Source organism: Centropristis striata, chromosome 3 (genome assembly GCF_030273125.1).
Source record: "Centropristis striata isolate RG_2023a ecotype Rhode Island chromosome 3, C.striata_1.0, whole genome shotgun sequence".
NCBI lineage: Eukaryota > Metazoa > Chordata > Actinopteri > Perciformes > Serranidae > Centropristis > Centropristis striata.
This window is the reverse complement of record NC_081519.1, coordinates 9,795,807-9,809,825: the sequence shown is the minus strand read 5'-3', so window position 1 is coordinate 9,809,825 and position 14,019 is coordinate 9,795,807. Positions and strand designations below refer to the sequence as shown.

The following is a 14,019-nucleotide window of genomic DNA, read 5'->3' as shown; positions in this document are numbered from 1 at the left end:
CAGCTAAATGTAGTAGAGTAAAAAGTACAATATTTGCCTCAAAATGTAGTGGAGTAGAAGTATAAAGTTACACAAAATGGAACTACTCAAGTAAAGTACAAGTATCTCAAAATTGTAATTAAGTACAGTACTTGAGTAAATGTACTTAGTTAGCTAGTTTATACGTGTCATTTGCTAACAGCTAGCTATTTGGGATCAGATTATTTCTGGAAAAAAAAGTGTTCATTCTGAAAGTAACTTTGCTGTGCTTGAACATGCTTGAGTTTGCTACAATGTTAAAACTCCTGTCTCTCTTTTTTCACATGTTTCTTGAATGTACTGTAGCAAGACCATTCTCACCTCTCAGCTATACTGCGGTGCGCCCGGGACACTGATGTTTCAATGTCAATCGGGTGGTAGCGCAGCCCTCTTAGCTCCAGGGTTTCATCCAGTGAGCCCACAACAAAGAGGGCGTCGTGGCGATCTAATCACAGAAATACAGGCAACATAATCCACCCAGAAAAATTGGGAAAAGTGTGTAAACAGCTAGGGGTATACATCCTGCTTAAACTTATTCATAACTAACTCATAACAAACTGTTCAAGAGCAACTGTCTGGTACAAGTTAGCTCCGTCAGGATCTGCTTACCCCCGTTAGCCTCCAACAGCTCAGTCCTCTTAACAAAACCCAAGTATCCTGTCCTGGCCCATAAGGTCTGCGGGTCACCGAAGCTGAGTTTGGTGTTGAAGTGGTTTGCCTGAAGACTCTCCTCTCCGTAGATGGTGTAGTAGCCACTGGCATTGTGAGGGCTGTTCACCCAGACCTGAGGGAAAGAAGCACACACTGGGTCTCAGCCTGGATTCAGAAAGAAGAAGGCTTTGCCAATGATTTTGTATTGTAATACTTTACAGTATATACATCTCACCTCTCCCAGATGAGAATCACCGAGTGGACCTCTGGTCTCTGGATTTACGATTATCACCCGAACACCTGGCAGTATCTGTAGATGAAATGAAAGAGTCTTACACGGTCATTGTGCACTTTGAAGTTAAGTAACTAGTTACATGCAAAAGCATTATGTAATTAAACTATATTTACCAATCAAAATCTTGGTGATAACAAATATATTTGTTTCAGTAAAGTGTTTTTAAGTTAACGTCTGTTGCTTTTAACATCTAACATCTTTTCACTGTGCAGGAATGTTTCCGGAAAACACTTGGCACATTCATTTGGCACTATGCGTACAAATTTGATTGTCGTGTTTGATTAGTTATCTTGTTTGAATTTGCAATGCCTGTCATCTGGTTATCAAATCAATGTGTATTGTTCTAAGCAACTTGAGAAATCAGATAAGGGTTCTGACATTACTGTACAGTGGAAAGCTTGTGTTTTAGGACAAAAAAAATAAGTTAAATTACTTTGATGAAGTAATTAAATAGTTGCATTACCTATTTCATTTTTCCTTTTTCCTATTTCAACTAGTGAGCTATAACCTGTTACAAAAGTAACCTTCCCAACAACAATGACTGAATCTGTAGCACTGGGTTTACATATGTAGCATCTCACCTTGCCAGACTCCATCAGAGGAAGACTCTGAGGTGCTCCTCTCTCCACAAGCCGCACTCTGCAAAAGTCAAATACATAAGCAGAAATATACAATCAATTTACAATTCACATTCGATCTGTGAAACATCAGCTAATCAGACCTAAACTTATTATGTATACAGTATGCCTGGTACTCTTTAAATTTAGATCGCTTAGTTTGCTTCAACTGGTCAACCTGGTTGAAATGATGAGTGTGTTCTTACCTGTCATGGCGGAGGGACTTCATGTCCACATAAACCGTACAGGGATCAGGACCAGTGGTGCCCTGTAACGCACAAAAAGCAGGTACATACAGGTCCCACTGGTTCTCAACTAGGTATAATTTAAAGCGTACTTCTATGTGAATCCAACCCAAGTTGGTTGGTTTACCTGTAGGCAGATGGCCAGGTTAACCCTGGAACCAAAAGCAGTGCTGACAGCTCTGGAAGACAGCCCGATGTCCTTAAACAGCTTGGAGAAGGAGTGTGAGAGGGCGAGTCGCGGGCGTTCCTCTGCTATCACCACGCAGCTTCGCACACATGACAGGTTCACTCCACGGGCCTGAGACACACCCACGCAAAATGATCTTTAGAAACATTTCAAACACTTTAGAAATGTCACGTTTGTCGTTCACGATTCTCTCTCTCTATATATGTAGTCCTCACCTTGAGTAACTCAGTCTGAGTACCAAGTCCTTTAGTGCACAGCTCCATGACAGAGTAGGAGCAGAAGGTGTCTCTGATACGGTACTGACTGAGCGTGCTCAGCCACAGAGACAAGCAGGTCTCCAACTCGAAGGGAGGAATCAGGACAGACTGGTGACCTGAGTAAACACTAAAAGACAAGGACATGAAGGAGAGAGTGGATGAATGGAGGAGAAACAACAAGAAAACAGAGATAACCATGCTGCATAGCATGTTTATACTGTAGATTTACTGCACCTTGCGAGGCACCACAGGACGAAGCCCAGGCCACAGTATGGATCCAGGCAGATGGCTATTTGGCGAGACGAGTACAGTTCACACTGCAGCTTAACAGAGCGACAGAGTGCACTGACCGCTGCATGAGAGACCTGCAACAAACAAGACATGACTTTTAGTGTAATGTCTTAATTTGAAGCATTAATGCATACATATTTGAAGCATTTGACCCCTCACAAAAAATATATTTGGTGCAGCCCTAATACATTGTTATGATGTATTTTGGAAACCTAATGAATGAAGGAGAGGGACCTGTAAGGGCTCAGCAGCTGAATACATAATAGCATGTGGGTATTGGATTGGGATGGAGAGCTGCAGTACTTAAAGATGAAGCTCATTTGTCTCACCTTAACCCCAGTGAGCATGCCTGTAGTGGACACACTGAAGTCCAGATAAGCAATCATCTCTGCTGTGGGCGGCTTATAGATCTGTGGAGGCCGTCTGCGAGGAAGGTCATCTGCAAACAAGAACAATGCATGTTTTACAGAGAACAAAGTCAATACCTAATTGCATTGAGCAATTATGACAGAAAGAAAGTCAACCATAACCAGATGCATCTTATACTGTCAATTATTGCTCTCAGATACTAATAACAGATCTCAGCACATACAAATTCAAATGCTGTTAGAAAGACAGAAGATAATATGCGGAAGGAAAACAAAGTAGTAATTCAGTCTCCATCAAGCACTTATCTACCCACAAGTTTGTCTGTCTACTGAGAAAGCACTGCAGAAAAATGTCCCACTTCCTGTTTGTTTTAATGCTGCAAATGTTCCATAATAACCGACACAAGTGCTTCTGACAGAACTCTGCACTTTATACATGGAAAAACTAAGAACACGACTGAGAAGCCTTTTTTTTTACAATCTTGAATTTGACCTAATAGAAGGTGAACTACTGTAAACATAATTTCATAATCTAGTAGTAAAGTGATTTCTTATTAGAAATACTGAACAAAAATAGTTCACAAAATAGTCAGACAATTTAACATGTAGAAAAAGCACAGGCGTAAATAATATAAATTGCTTCTAACATTTTTTGGCTTCCCGGGCACTTAGGCTGCATTCAGACTGCAGGCGAATCTGATTCAAATCAGATTCCTACTCAAATCCGATTTTTAGCACTGACTGTCCACACTGTTTTTTAGCAAGTGTCCAAACTGGATATGGCTCTGTTCAGACTGGGCCACATTATTGACTGATCTGACAGGTTGCCATAGTAACGGCATCAGAGCATCTGACGTCGTCACGGCGTCTGACGTCATATAATTGCGAAAGCGACAAGAACAACAACAACAAACATGATGGAGGCAGGTCACCTCAGTATATTGGCCTTATCACTGTCCAGTAGAGGTGCACAACATCTCGCACCAGGGGAGAAACCGGGCGGATGGACGCACCCTTCTGGCCCGCATGAGTCGGGCGCGGCTGCCGGTGGGCACCTCGTCTCCACGCTGCTGGCGCTACGCGTGCCGCGTAGAGTGACGTCACGGACAGTCAAAACCGATCTGAGTGTTTTCAGACTGAGACGCATCCATCCAAATGCGATCTGAATCTACCTCCCGAAGGTGGTTTCGATCCGGTTTGTAAAAATCGGATTTCATGTGATTTGTGACTGTTCATACTTCAAAAGAGCCATCCAGTTCCAATCTGGATGGGCTAAAAATCGGATTTTGGCTGGCAGTCTGAACGCGGCCTGATAGAACACAGCCACCATTACTGTTATTAGTAACACATGTGCCTTTTTAGCAGTGAAAGTTAAATGTTTACTATCTTACCTGTGTCAATGATTGTTGGCCACGTTTTAATGTTTACAGAAGCAGCAGCCTCTTTGGAGCGCAGAGTCCTCATGAGACTTTGAGTGGTAAGGATGCATGCAGCTTTACTGACCTGGTAACAAAACACAAGCATGAGTCATTTAAACAGGAGAAGCTGCGACAAATAGTTGAAAATTAAAAACAAAAAATAGCTGAATCACACAACATGATCTACCTTCCTACAAGTCCATCTGACACTGCGTTTTTGGTTTTACAGCTGATTAGAAATTGGTTATTGAAGATATAAATATAAAATTGATAAAATATCAGTATTTAAAAAAAATATATTTTACATAAACAAATAACATGAACACATTTTTTTTGCAACAGAGATCCCTTAATTTGATATTTTTTAAGACTTTCACAGTAAGAAAATACAAAACCAACATATAACAGGTCACAACTACAGTATATTTTCCATTATGCCTTCAGAAACTATGTGATTTAAAGTTAGAAAACATTTCAGGTAAACGAGATGCACTTATTTGTTGGGATTTAGGAGGTCTAACATGGAAGAAAGATGTTGCTCAATTACAAAAGCAAGTTTTTATGTAGCAGGGTTATCACAGGGGGATCAATCAATCTCCAATGTCTCAATGTTGTAAATGATATTAACATATAGGCAGGTGTTTAGAATTAGGTAGGGATGGACATGGATGACATGTCCCTAGCAATATCCAGCTACTGAATTGTCTGTAGCAATAATTTTAATTAAAACATTAAAATATAACCATTGCCGTTTGTTTACTTTTAAACACTTTTTAAAAGTACTTTTTTACTTTTTTTGTTTACTTTACTCCTTTACATACTGGTCTGTGAAGTTGACATTTGTCTGAGCAATAAGTCACACAATGGCTGATCCGAAGTATTTTAGTGTAGTTTTGGTTTTTCACCTCTGATGAAGAACAGCTGCTTTTCTAAACTTTGACTTATGCAGATAATCTCAAACAGAAGATGGTCTGAGTAATGTAATGCACAGCTGACTACAGGATATATTTCTTCCAATATTATGGCTTCATCGTCATTATTTATTTTATCTGCTGAAATAAACACATGCACATACGAGCTAGTTTGGGGTAAAACACGTAATCAATATGCATTTATTTATCATTAATATGAATAGGTGCCACATGACAAGACACAAGGCCTTTTTTATCATTAAGAGATGCAAAAAAGGCACAAATTAGTGCATTAAAAAGTTCACCACAATGCAGGAAATGAAGTGCCTGATGCTGAAATGTTCCATGGGGGACACTTACATCAATAATCATGCGGACAGTCGGCAGCGTGGCTGCCAGGTTCTGAGGGTGTGGCGGTCTGACGTTTACAGGAACACATCCAGCGTAGAGACAGCCGTAGAAGGCAGCTATCAAATCAATGCCTGAGAAAGATACCGAGGACAAAGGTTGAGTTAAAGAAAAGAGGGAAAACTCAATATAGTTAATTGCAAAAGGAGTAATATGTAAAGAAAGCCAGAGGTAGAACCCACTAGGAGGATAAAGCAGAACTACGTTCTCTCCGGTGTTGATGCTGCCTTTCTCAGTGAGCGCTGCAGCTATCTTCTCTGCTCGCTTGTGAAGCTGGACGCAGGTCGCTGTGCTCACTGTTACACCCTGAAGGGACAGGAAAGAGACACAAGGTCACCAAGCAATATCATTAATCTTGTGCGTCACAGCCAGTACAGGTAAGTATACACACTGCATTTCTCAGCATATGAACAGATCAGTCTGATACCTTGGCATTGAGAAGAACAAAGAGAACGTGATCTGCGTCTGTCTGTGCCCTCCACTGTAGAGCCTCTGTCAAATACTGATGCTGAAAAAAAAAAAAAAATTAGATCTATGTATTGTTTATCTGAGGGTGTGCTTTAATAATCTTTATACGTTATTATGAACACAATCACAGAGGGCTCATACAGAATGGAGTTTTGTGCTGATGGAAGAACTTAATTTAATACACCAAATAAAACAAAATAAGTGCTTAGAGACTGCATACCTCAGAACACAACTGTCTAGTTTAAATTATCTCTTGCCAGCGTGCAAACCCTTTACACCACATACTGTGAGCCAATGCAGCTCTTAAAATAATGAACAATAACTTAGGATACGAAACGAATGTTTGCAGTAAAACAAGGGAAAGCTGCAGAAGGAGCATATCTTTTAACTGATCAAAAATGAGCATGCACATAGTTTTGTGTCACGTTTTATCTCAAGCACACAAAATAAAATCACAATACAATATAGATTAGAGCATGACAAGAATAAACAAAGGTGTGGGGAGGATGCCAGAAGGGGGCCATAATTCTTACCATCACAGTAGGCCACATACAGAGCTACATCCAGAGAAACAGGAGAGCAGAAAGAGAGAAGGTGTTTTCTTACATCTATAAAACTGAGCTGTGGCTGAGCCTGGACCATTGTTACACAGGCAGTGGAAAGCCTTCAAACCTATCTATTTACTATTATAACACAGTGTTTCCTGCTGATTCTTGAGGACATGCATGTGGCTCTTTTAACAATGCCAATGTGGTTTAAAAGTTATCAGATACAGAGTTACGGGCTGATTGAAAGTAAGAGCTACAGTGTTCATGGTCATGGTACCTTTCGGACAAGATCCTGGTCTTCGATCATGCCGAGGTCCCTGCCTGCAGCCTGGGCAATCCTCTTCCCTGCCACCAGGTTGCCCACCATCACAGATGCAGGACCTACTCCAACTATGAGAGAAATAGAGTTTCCTAATGAGACAAATGTCAGGTTTTCATGCAAATATATCAGAAATGTTATCCAAATTTAAAGAAAATCTGCTAAATAAAATGCAAATTAATACTTGTTCCCAACCCTTGACATGATAGGATTTTTGGAGTTGAGTAAGATAAGCAGTAGGTGGTGCAATTTCTCCAGTTTAAAATCCAATAATATTTTTTATAGAAAAAACAGATAGCGACAAAACAACATAGTTAAAAGAGCGTCAATCAAACCTCAAATGATGAAAAACAATGGAAACTCAATTGGAATATGACATTTGTGTTTGTTTCATGCATTAATGTGAGAAAGATTGCAGATCTGAATGAAGCAATGAGTGGAGTGTTAGTAATCTGCCCTTATGGTTTGTTTCTTAATTGGAGCGGAAACTTTAGTAGATGTTGGAGTCACATGCTTCATGTATGTCATCAATTATTCACTAAACGTGTGCTTTGTCACACTTTGTTTTTATTGTAACATCAACTTTACCACCTCAGCCAATTCTCAAAACGTTTTTTTTGCCAAATTTCAAGAGCTTTCAGTTTCAACATAGATTTTAAATGCGCAAATTGAAAATGCAGAGGGAGAAGGGCAGAGAAAGACAAGCAGAAAAAAGGTAGGAGGAAACAAGCAACAGATTAAGAGAAATGCTTGTAATATAGCACATTTAACAATAAAGCATCACTCAAATGTTTTACCCAAAGAAACATAAATAGCTCAGCTCAACTGTAATGCTGTCAGAATCAGCCATGACTCTAATTCTGACTTAACTGGAAATAAGGCATCCTAAACTGCGTGCCTATTTTGGGAAATGTCAGAAAACAAAAAAAAACTAATCCCTTGTGAATACAGAGGATGCATGTGGCTGTGTTCAACAGTGGTGGACGAAGTATTCAGATCTCTTACTTGAGTAGAAGTAACAAAACTACGCTGTATAAATACTCTACTGTATTGAACTGCATTCGAAATCTGCCCAGAGTACCAAAAGTAAAGTACCGATTATACAGAATGGCCCATTTCACAATCATATACTGCATTACTATTGTTGATGAATTACTGTTTTCATCTTGCAACTTGAATGTTGCAGCTGGTGAAAATGGCACTCATGTTAATTACTTTATATATGCTGGGTGGTGTAACAAATAATAATATATTATAACCTATTTGCTAATTGAGATTAATTAAACAATTAACTAAAGCTTTAAATCTAGTGGAGAAAAAATAAGTATAAAGTAGCATAAAAGTAGAAATACTCAAGTAAAGTACAAGTACCTCAAAATTGTGTTTAAGTGAAGTACTTCAGTAAATGTACTTAGTTACATTCCACCACTGGTGTTCAAGTAGATCGCGTGACATTTGCCGAACTTTGCCAGCGCCAGGGGCCAATGTGGCAGAAACATTGCTTTCCTAAATACAGAAACAGTTATGTGTGCGTTATGTAACACTACTGACTGTGCTCTTATTTTACAAAACACTTTATAACCCCAACTGACTCTCACATGCAGGACAATCAAAATTTTCTCTCATCTTTTTAAAATTCTGTCCGCAGATAAGCGCTACCTACCGGGCTGCTTCTGGCGGGGCTTAGGCAGGTTGGTGACACACGTATGAGGACACATGAGGATGTTACAGGGATGCAGGTTGCCATCTAAGAAGAACTGCTTGGTGTCAGAGATGTGGATGCCGCCCAGGGGTGTTTTAGGTAAGGTGTTGGCTGGAACCAGAGCCAGACAGTAGAGGCCCACCTGGTGGATGCTGTCAATAGCCTGCAGAGGAAACGGGATATTGAATCAGCAGAAGAAACAGTGAAGTTGCTAATAAAATGACTAATAATACAAAATGCTGAAGGTGACTCATACGACGGCGTACTAAGTCTAACGTAGAAAAAAAAAGGAGTCCGGTTACAAGGTTAATATTCTGAGAAATTTCCCTGAGATTTTCCTGAGATTAAAGTTTAATCAGTACATTTACGAGAAAACACTTTGATATTCTTTGATATTATAGTGGGAAATCTGAGAGATTTATTTCTAAATCTGATTGCAGTACAATTTGATTAGATCATCCACTGCAGGCATAATACAACAATATATAATAAAACAAACCAACAAATCCATTTTCTTTCAAATTTTGGACTTTATAATCATAGTTTTTTCTTTGTAATTTGGGAGTTTTTTCTCATAAAATTACCACTTCAATTACAGGGAATATTATTATTAAAAATATTATTCTCCTCCTGGCTCTGTAATGTTGTTTTTGTTGTTGTTGTAGGACTCAAGAATGTGGTGGACAGACGATTGCTTTTTTCTCTATATTATAGACACACTGGATAATAATAATATCAGCAATAACAAGTGCTTTACAGTGGCAGAAAAGGTGGTCTTTTTTCATTTCTTTACAAAAGAAAATATGTATACAGTGTTCTTTTACTTGTGCAAAAGTGCTTCAAAATAAAAGCATCTGAAAGAAGATGAGGGGATGATTTACCTGCAGCACTCTGCTCATCCACTGGAAGCTGTCCTCTTCACTGGCGTCCGGCCTCTGCTCTGCCACAATCACAACCCTCTCATCATAAAACACTGTGACTGAAAACACAGCGATCCTGAAACAAACAAACACAGAACAAACACACACATGAAGATTTTTCAAAAGGTGTGGAATCATGATGTAAACAACATCATGATTGCATTCAGTCATGCTCTGTTTTCGGGCTGCTGTGCTTCTTTTGTACCACCAGATGTCAGTAGTGAAAAATTAGGATGTGCACTTCACCAACCAACAGAGGAGCTCACCATCTTTCACAAACACTTTGTCTTAAGTGGAATTTAATGGTGTTCTCACCTCCCACGGTACACAGTCTTGACTGGTTCTACAGCTAGAGCGGTGGCGACCAGGTCATCTGCGTTGTGTCTCCGTCCACTCACCATCAGCAGACCTTCGATCTTCCCCACCACAAAGATCAGACTGCCCTGCACGGAGCGGGGTGATACACAGCCGGGTCATTATACTGAGAGTATATACAGGCCCATTCAGAGACAGACAGAGAATGATGGTTCCAGGAAGGCTCAAGTTACCACAGATGTTGCACTGTAATAAAACGTTCCTACTTACTGGGCCAACGAACCCCAAGAGTCCTGACCGCACAAATGGAATCTCTCCAATGGGAACTCCATTAGCGTTAACAGGTATCACCTGAACAGAACCACACAGAAAGGACGGAAATATACCACAGAAAGAAACTAATTAATTGCTGGATTGTTTTAGCACAGGCAAGTGGTAGCCGAGTGTAATTCTACTTTCATACCTCAAAGGTGTTTTTGGTGACTCCAGGCAGCCCGTAGTACATGTTACCTCCAGCACGAGAGTTGATTATTATCTCCCCTATCTCATCGGTTTTACACAACTGAGGAGGTCCGTCTGGCTTAACAATGCACATCAGAGCTGGAGACACACAAAGGTAACATTCACACAACTGTAGACTTCATTAATTGAAGGAATGAAACAATGACAATGCACATTACATATCAGCATTTTGACCACAAGTTTTTCCTTCTGGATAATAAAGTTTATGTTTACATCTTGTTTTTTTAAGAAGTCAACAATCTTTATTTGCACATATTAAAACTGACATTTCTCCTCTCGGCAGCCTCAGAAGGAGCATATAGTGGCTAAGCTATGTAATGTAATCATATCATAATAAAGGCAAAATAACCAAAAAACCTTGTTGTTTTGGACATTATGTCTGACTGAGTCATGTCACACAGATTAAATTACAATTAAATTACATTAAATAACATACTCTGCATTTAATGCATTTGAGAGCATTTTTTTTATGTTCAGGTGCTTATCAGGCTTTAATTTCTTATATACTGGAGCCCATTGATGCTTTTTTGGCAGCTATTTCCCCAAGAACCCATCTGTCATTTGTTTTTCATTCTTTCCTTTTGACTCATATATCTTTCCATTTGTCCTCACCTCCAGGCATGACATGCCCCACATCTTGTACAGTCAGGGCGGAGTTCTTGTCCTCTGTGTTGACCCTGATGACACCATGGCTCAGGCCGCCCATGGAAAGAATGGCACGGGCAGGGAGGGGTGTGCCCGGTACACCCGATCTAAACAGGGGAGAGTTCGATTAAACATAAGCATTTTCATCCTTCCCATCTGTTCTCCATCTGCCCGCCCACCCACGTACACCACCACATACAATGGACTACGTCTCCATCCACCCAGCCAGACCAGAAAACAAAAGAAATCAACCTTGAGTGAAGCAGTGTGCTGTGACTTTTGTTTTTCCTTAATAATTATAAAGTCCTTTCATAATAATCCTTAATAATAAGCGTTTTCTCTGTTTAACAAACACCTGTACATGAATATTAAGCTGCATTGTGTATTTATGCTGTGAACTGTGTCCTACTCTGGGACACGAAATGCCTTTATATTATACATTTTTTAATGATTATTTACATCTGTATATACATAATATATATGTACGCAAGAGTATTACACCTCACTGTACATCCCACTTTCACACACAACATCATTTGGCCATAATTGACAAATCTACTTAATCTCCCACTATACGAATACATACTTCCTACAGGCACTGCACTAGTTTTTCAAAATTTGAGCGATTTATGTGTTCAAATACAAATTTCCAAGTCAAAACAGCGCTAAATTTGGCTGAATTATAAAAGGTATAAGTGGTAAAATAAAGAGCCATTTGGGAGCTGAAAGAGCTGGCTCTTCTTGGTGAGCCAAATGATCCGGCTCACTAAAAAGCACCGAAATTCCCATCACTAGTTAGCCTGGCTAACGCCAGACTAATCACAAATGAGATTAGTCTGGAAACCAGCCATTCATTTTTCCGTGGAGGAGGCGTGGTTTACGATCCTCCAGAGCCATTTATTGGTCGCTACGAATGTCTATCAAAAGCGTCTGTAGGTAGCTATTAGCCAATGGTATCAGTTATACCAGATGACATATGTAGAGCAACAGAAATTGATGTTTACATAGCCGGACTAGCCCATCTCAACTTTGAGATTGAAATGCTTAATTCTACTTCTGCAACGTTTTTCTGCAGCATGTTCTGACTCTGGCTGCTCACAGTCTACCGGCAGTGTTGGTGTGTGTGTGTGTGTGTGTGTCTGTGAGAGAGTGTTGCTTGCTGCTTTGCTTCTCCAGTTCTCACTTTCTGCAAGATTATCTATTTTTACGCCTTATTCCCCCTCATGTCATTCAGCCACACACATCCACTGATTTTATGGGCAACAGACGAGCTGCTGAGGGTCTCTCGGCGGCTCCGCTGTCCCCCAGCTCGCTGCGAGATCACCAGCGTTACAGCAGTGATCGGTAGCGGGGCTAGTTGGTAGGTTACGCTTTTGCCAAATCCTGTCGGAAGCAAGGCTAAAACATCCTTTTTGGTGGTGAAACAGGAGTGTAAAGCCAAACGTTGTTCTTCTTTCAAAATCAACTTTCGCTCTTAACTATTTAAAACACCGTCTGCAGCTAGATCGAAAGAGTTTCGCGTCGGCTGCAGCCATGTTGGATCTGTAAAATTACGAAACTACAAGCTTCCATCTGTCGAGTAGTACGCGTCATCGTCTTGCCGTCCCTCCCCGTTCTGTGATTGGATCCCTAAAACAGGGCTAAGAAACGGCCATCATTGCCAGACTGCCTGCAGGTTCGAAATGAAATTGAGCGTGCAAGGCAGTATGGGTATACCTAGGGTAATCACTAGTAGATTAGACTAGAAGAATGAAGGTGTTTCTACTTTCTTTTGTGTTTGCTGTTTTCCTCTTTTACAGCATAATGCTGTCCATCACAAAATGGAATTATGGATCAGCGACGTACCTGCGTATGGCTACAGTCATAGCTTCAGGGGAGGTGGCACAAGGACAGATGACCTCAGGTTTCAGCCCGTGGGACTGAAACACGTTCAGGAAGGCATCACATGAAGACACAGACCCTTGAAAGCAAAAGATTAAACTTATTACATCTATTTTGTGTTGTTTGAAAAGACTTTTAGCTGAGTGTAACAAAGTACTCACAGGGGTTAGCACCATCAGCAACAATCAGCATGCGTAGCGAAGCCAGACTCGTGTCTCTCTGGTCTCGATGAGCCATCATGGCCCAGTGTAGATCACGGCACTTCACCAAAGCTACACGAGCTGCAACATAAAACAAGAGTGACATGTTATGTTTCTTATTACACTTTTATATGGCATTACAACGGAAGCCCTGGAAGGCAGGAGAAAATCTTATGACACATTTTGTTTAGAGTGCATGGAGAATTAAAACTCACTCACATTATAAATTATTTACTTATTTTGAACACTGGATAGTGGTGCACTTCAGCCTCTTGTGGCCTAAATTAATATTACAACAACAAACACTTTGCAAAACCCTTTTTCACCTGTTTCTAAATGATAAACACAGGTGAGAAAACAATTCAGATAAGACTTAGAAAATACATGACCAGAATTTTTTTTCTCGCTTGCCTCTCAGGGCTCTCCTATTCAAGCTGAGAAACAAGTGTTACCTTTATGGATGTGGACCCGCTGTACCCAGGAGAGGGGACAAGCCTTCATTACTGCATAGGGAACACTTATAGTGTGTATCCTGTTCATCACAGCCTGGAAACAAACGAAACCTGATTATGTAGCTAATACTGTACAATAAATATTTTTCCCCAATCATACCAAAAACACACATTTGTATGAAATTTAGTTCTTAAATTACAGAAAATATCCACACACCGTGAGAACTCCATGCCACAGGCCCATATCCTTTTTAAAATCCAGGACATTCACTAAAGTTTCCCCTACAAGTGAAGAAAGACAGAGGTGACTTCAGACTCATAACAACTGTGTTGATGAAGAAACCTTCATATGATGGATGGATGATGATGGCATGCCGTGCC

The 14,019-nt window shown here is 40.2% G+C and overlaps 1 protein-coding gene across 3 annotated transcripts in view; it reads right to left on the bottom strand.

Moving 5' to 3' along the window:
* dip2bb (disco-interacting protein 2 homolog Bb) overlaps positions 1 to 14,019 on the bottom strand; it is a 51,995-nt gene that overhangs the window by 3,639 nt on the left and 34,337 nt on the right. For 2 of the 3 annotated variants that reach the window (XM_059329019.1, XM_059329020.1), the window contains 25 exons: positions 13,856 to 13,920; positions 13,639 to 13,732; positions 13,148 to 13,267; positions 12,951 to 13,065; positions 11,073 to 11,212; positions 10,402 to 10,538; positions 10,209 to 10,289; positions 9,939 to 10,066; positions 9,585 to 9,699; positions 8,665 to 8,866; positions 6,960 to 7,072; positions 6,668 to 6,691; positions 6,094 to 6,174; positions 5,849 to 5,972; positions 5,619 to 5,740; positions 4,321 to 4,432; positions 2,891 to 3,000; positions 2,505 to 2,635; positions 2,229 to 2,397; positions 1,954 to 2,124; positions 1,788 to 1,849; positions 1,546 to 1,603; positions 905 to 979; positions 628 to 802; positions 340 to 463 (listed from right to left, as the gene is read on the bottom strand). In XM_059329019.1, the coding sequence (XP_059185002.1) occupies positions 340 to 463; positions 628 to 802; positions 905 to 979; positions 1,546 to 1,603; positions 1,788 to 1,849; positions 1,954 to 2,124; positions 2,229 to 2,397; positions 2,505 to 2,635; positions 2,891 to 3,000; positions 4,321 to 4,432; positions 5,619 to 5,740; positions 5,849 to 5,972; positions 6,094 to 6,174; positions 6,668 to 6,691; positions 6,960 to 7,072; positions 8,665 to 8,866; positions 9,585 to 9,699; positions 9,939 to 10,066; positions 10,209 to 10,289; positions 10,402 to 10,538; positions 11,073 to 11,212; positions 12,951 to 13,065; positions 13,148 to 13,267; positions 13,639 to 13,732; positions 13,856 to 13,920 (2,848 nt within the window). The remainder of the gene's footprint in view (positions 1 to 339; positions 464 to 627; positions 803 to 904; positions 980 to 1,545; positions 1,604 to 1,787; positions 1,850 to 1,953; positions 2,125 to 2,228; positions 2,398 to 2,504; positions 2,636 to 2,890; positions 3,001 to 4,320; positions 4,433 to 5,618; positions 5,741 to 5,848; positions 5,973 to 6,093; positions 6,175 to 6,667; positions 6,692 to 6,959; positions 7,073 to 8,664; positions 8,867 to 9,584; positions 9,700 to 9,938; positions 10,067 to 10,208; positions 10,290 to 10,401; positions 10,539 to 11,072; positions 11,213 to 12,950; positions 13,066 to 13,147; positions 13,268 to 13,638; positions 13,733 to 13,855; positions 13,921 to 14,019) is intronic. The other variant, XM_059329021.1, reaches the window with a different exon arrangement.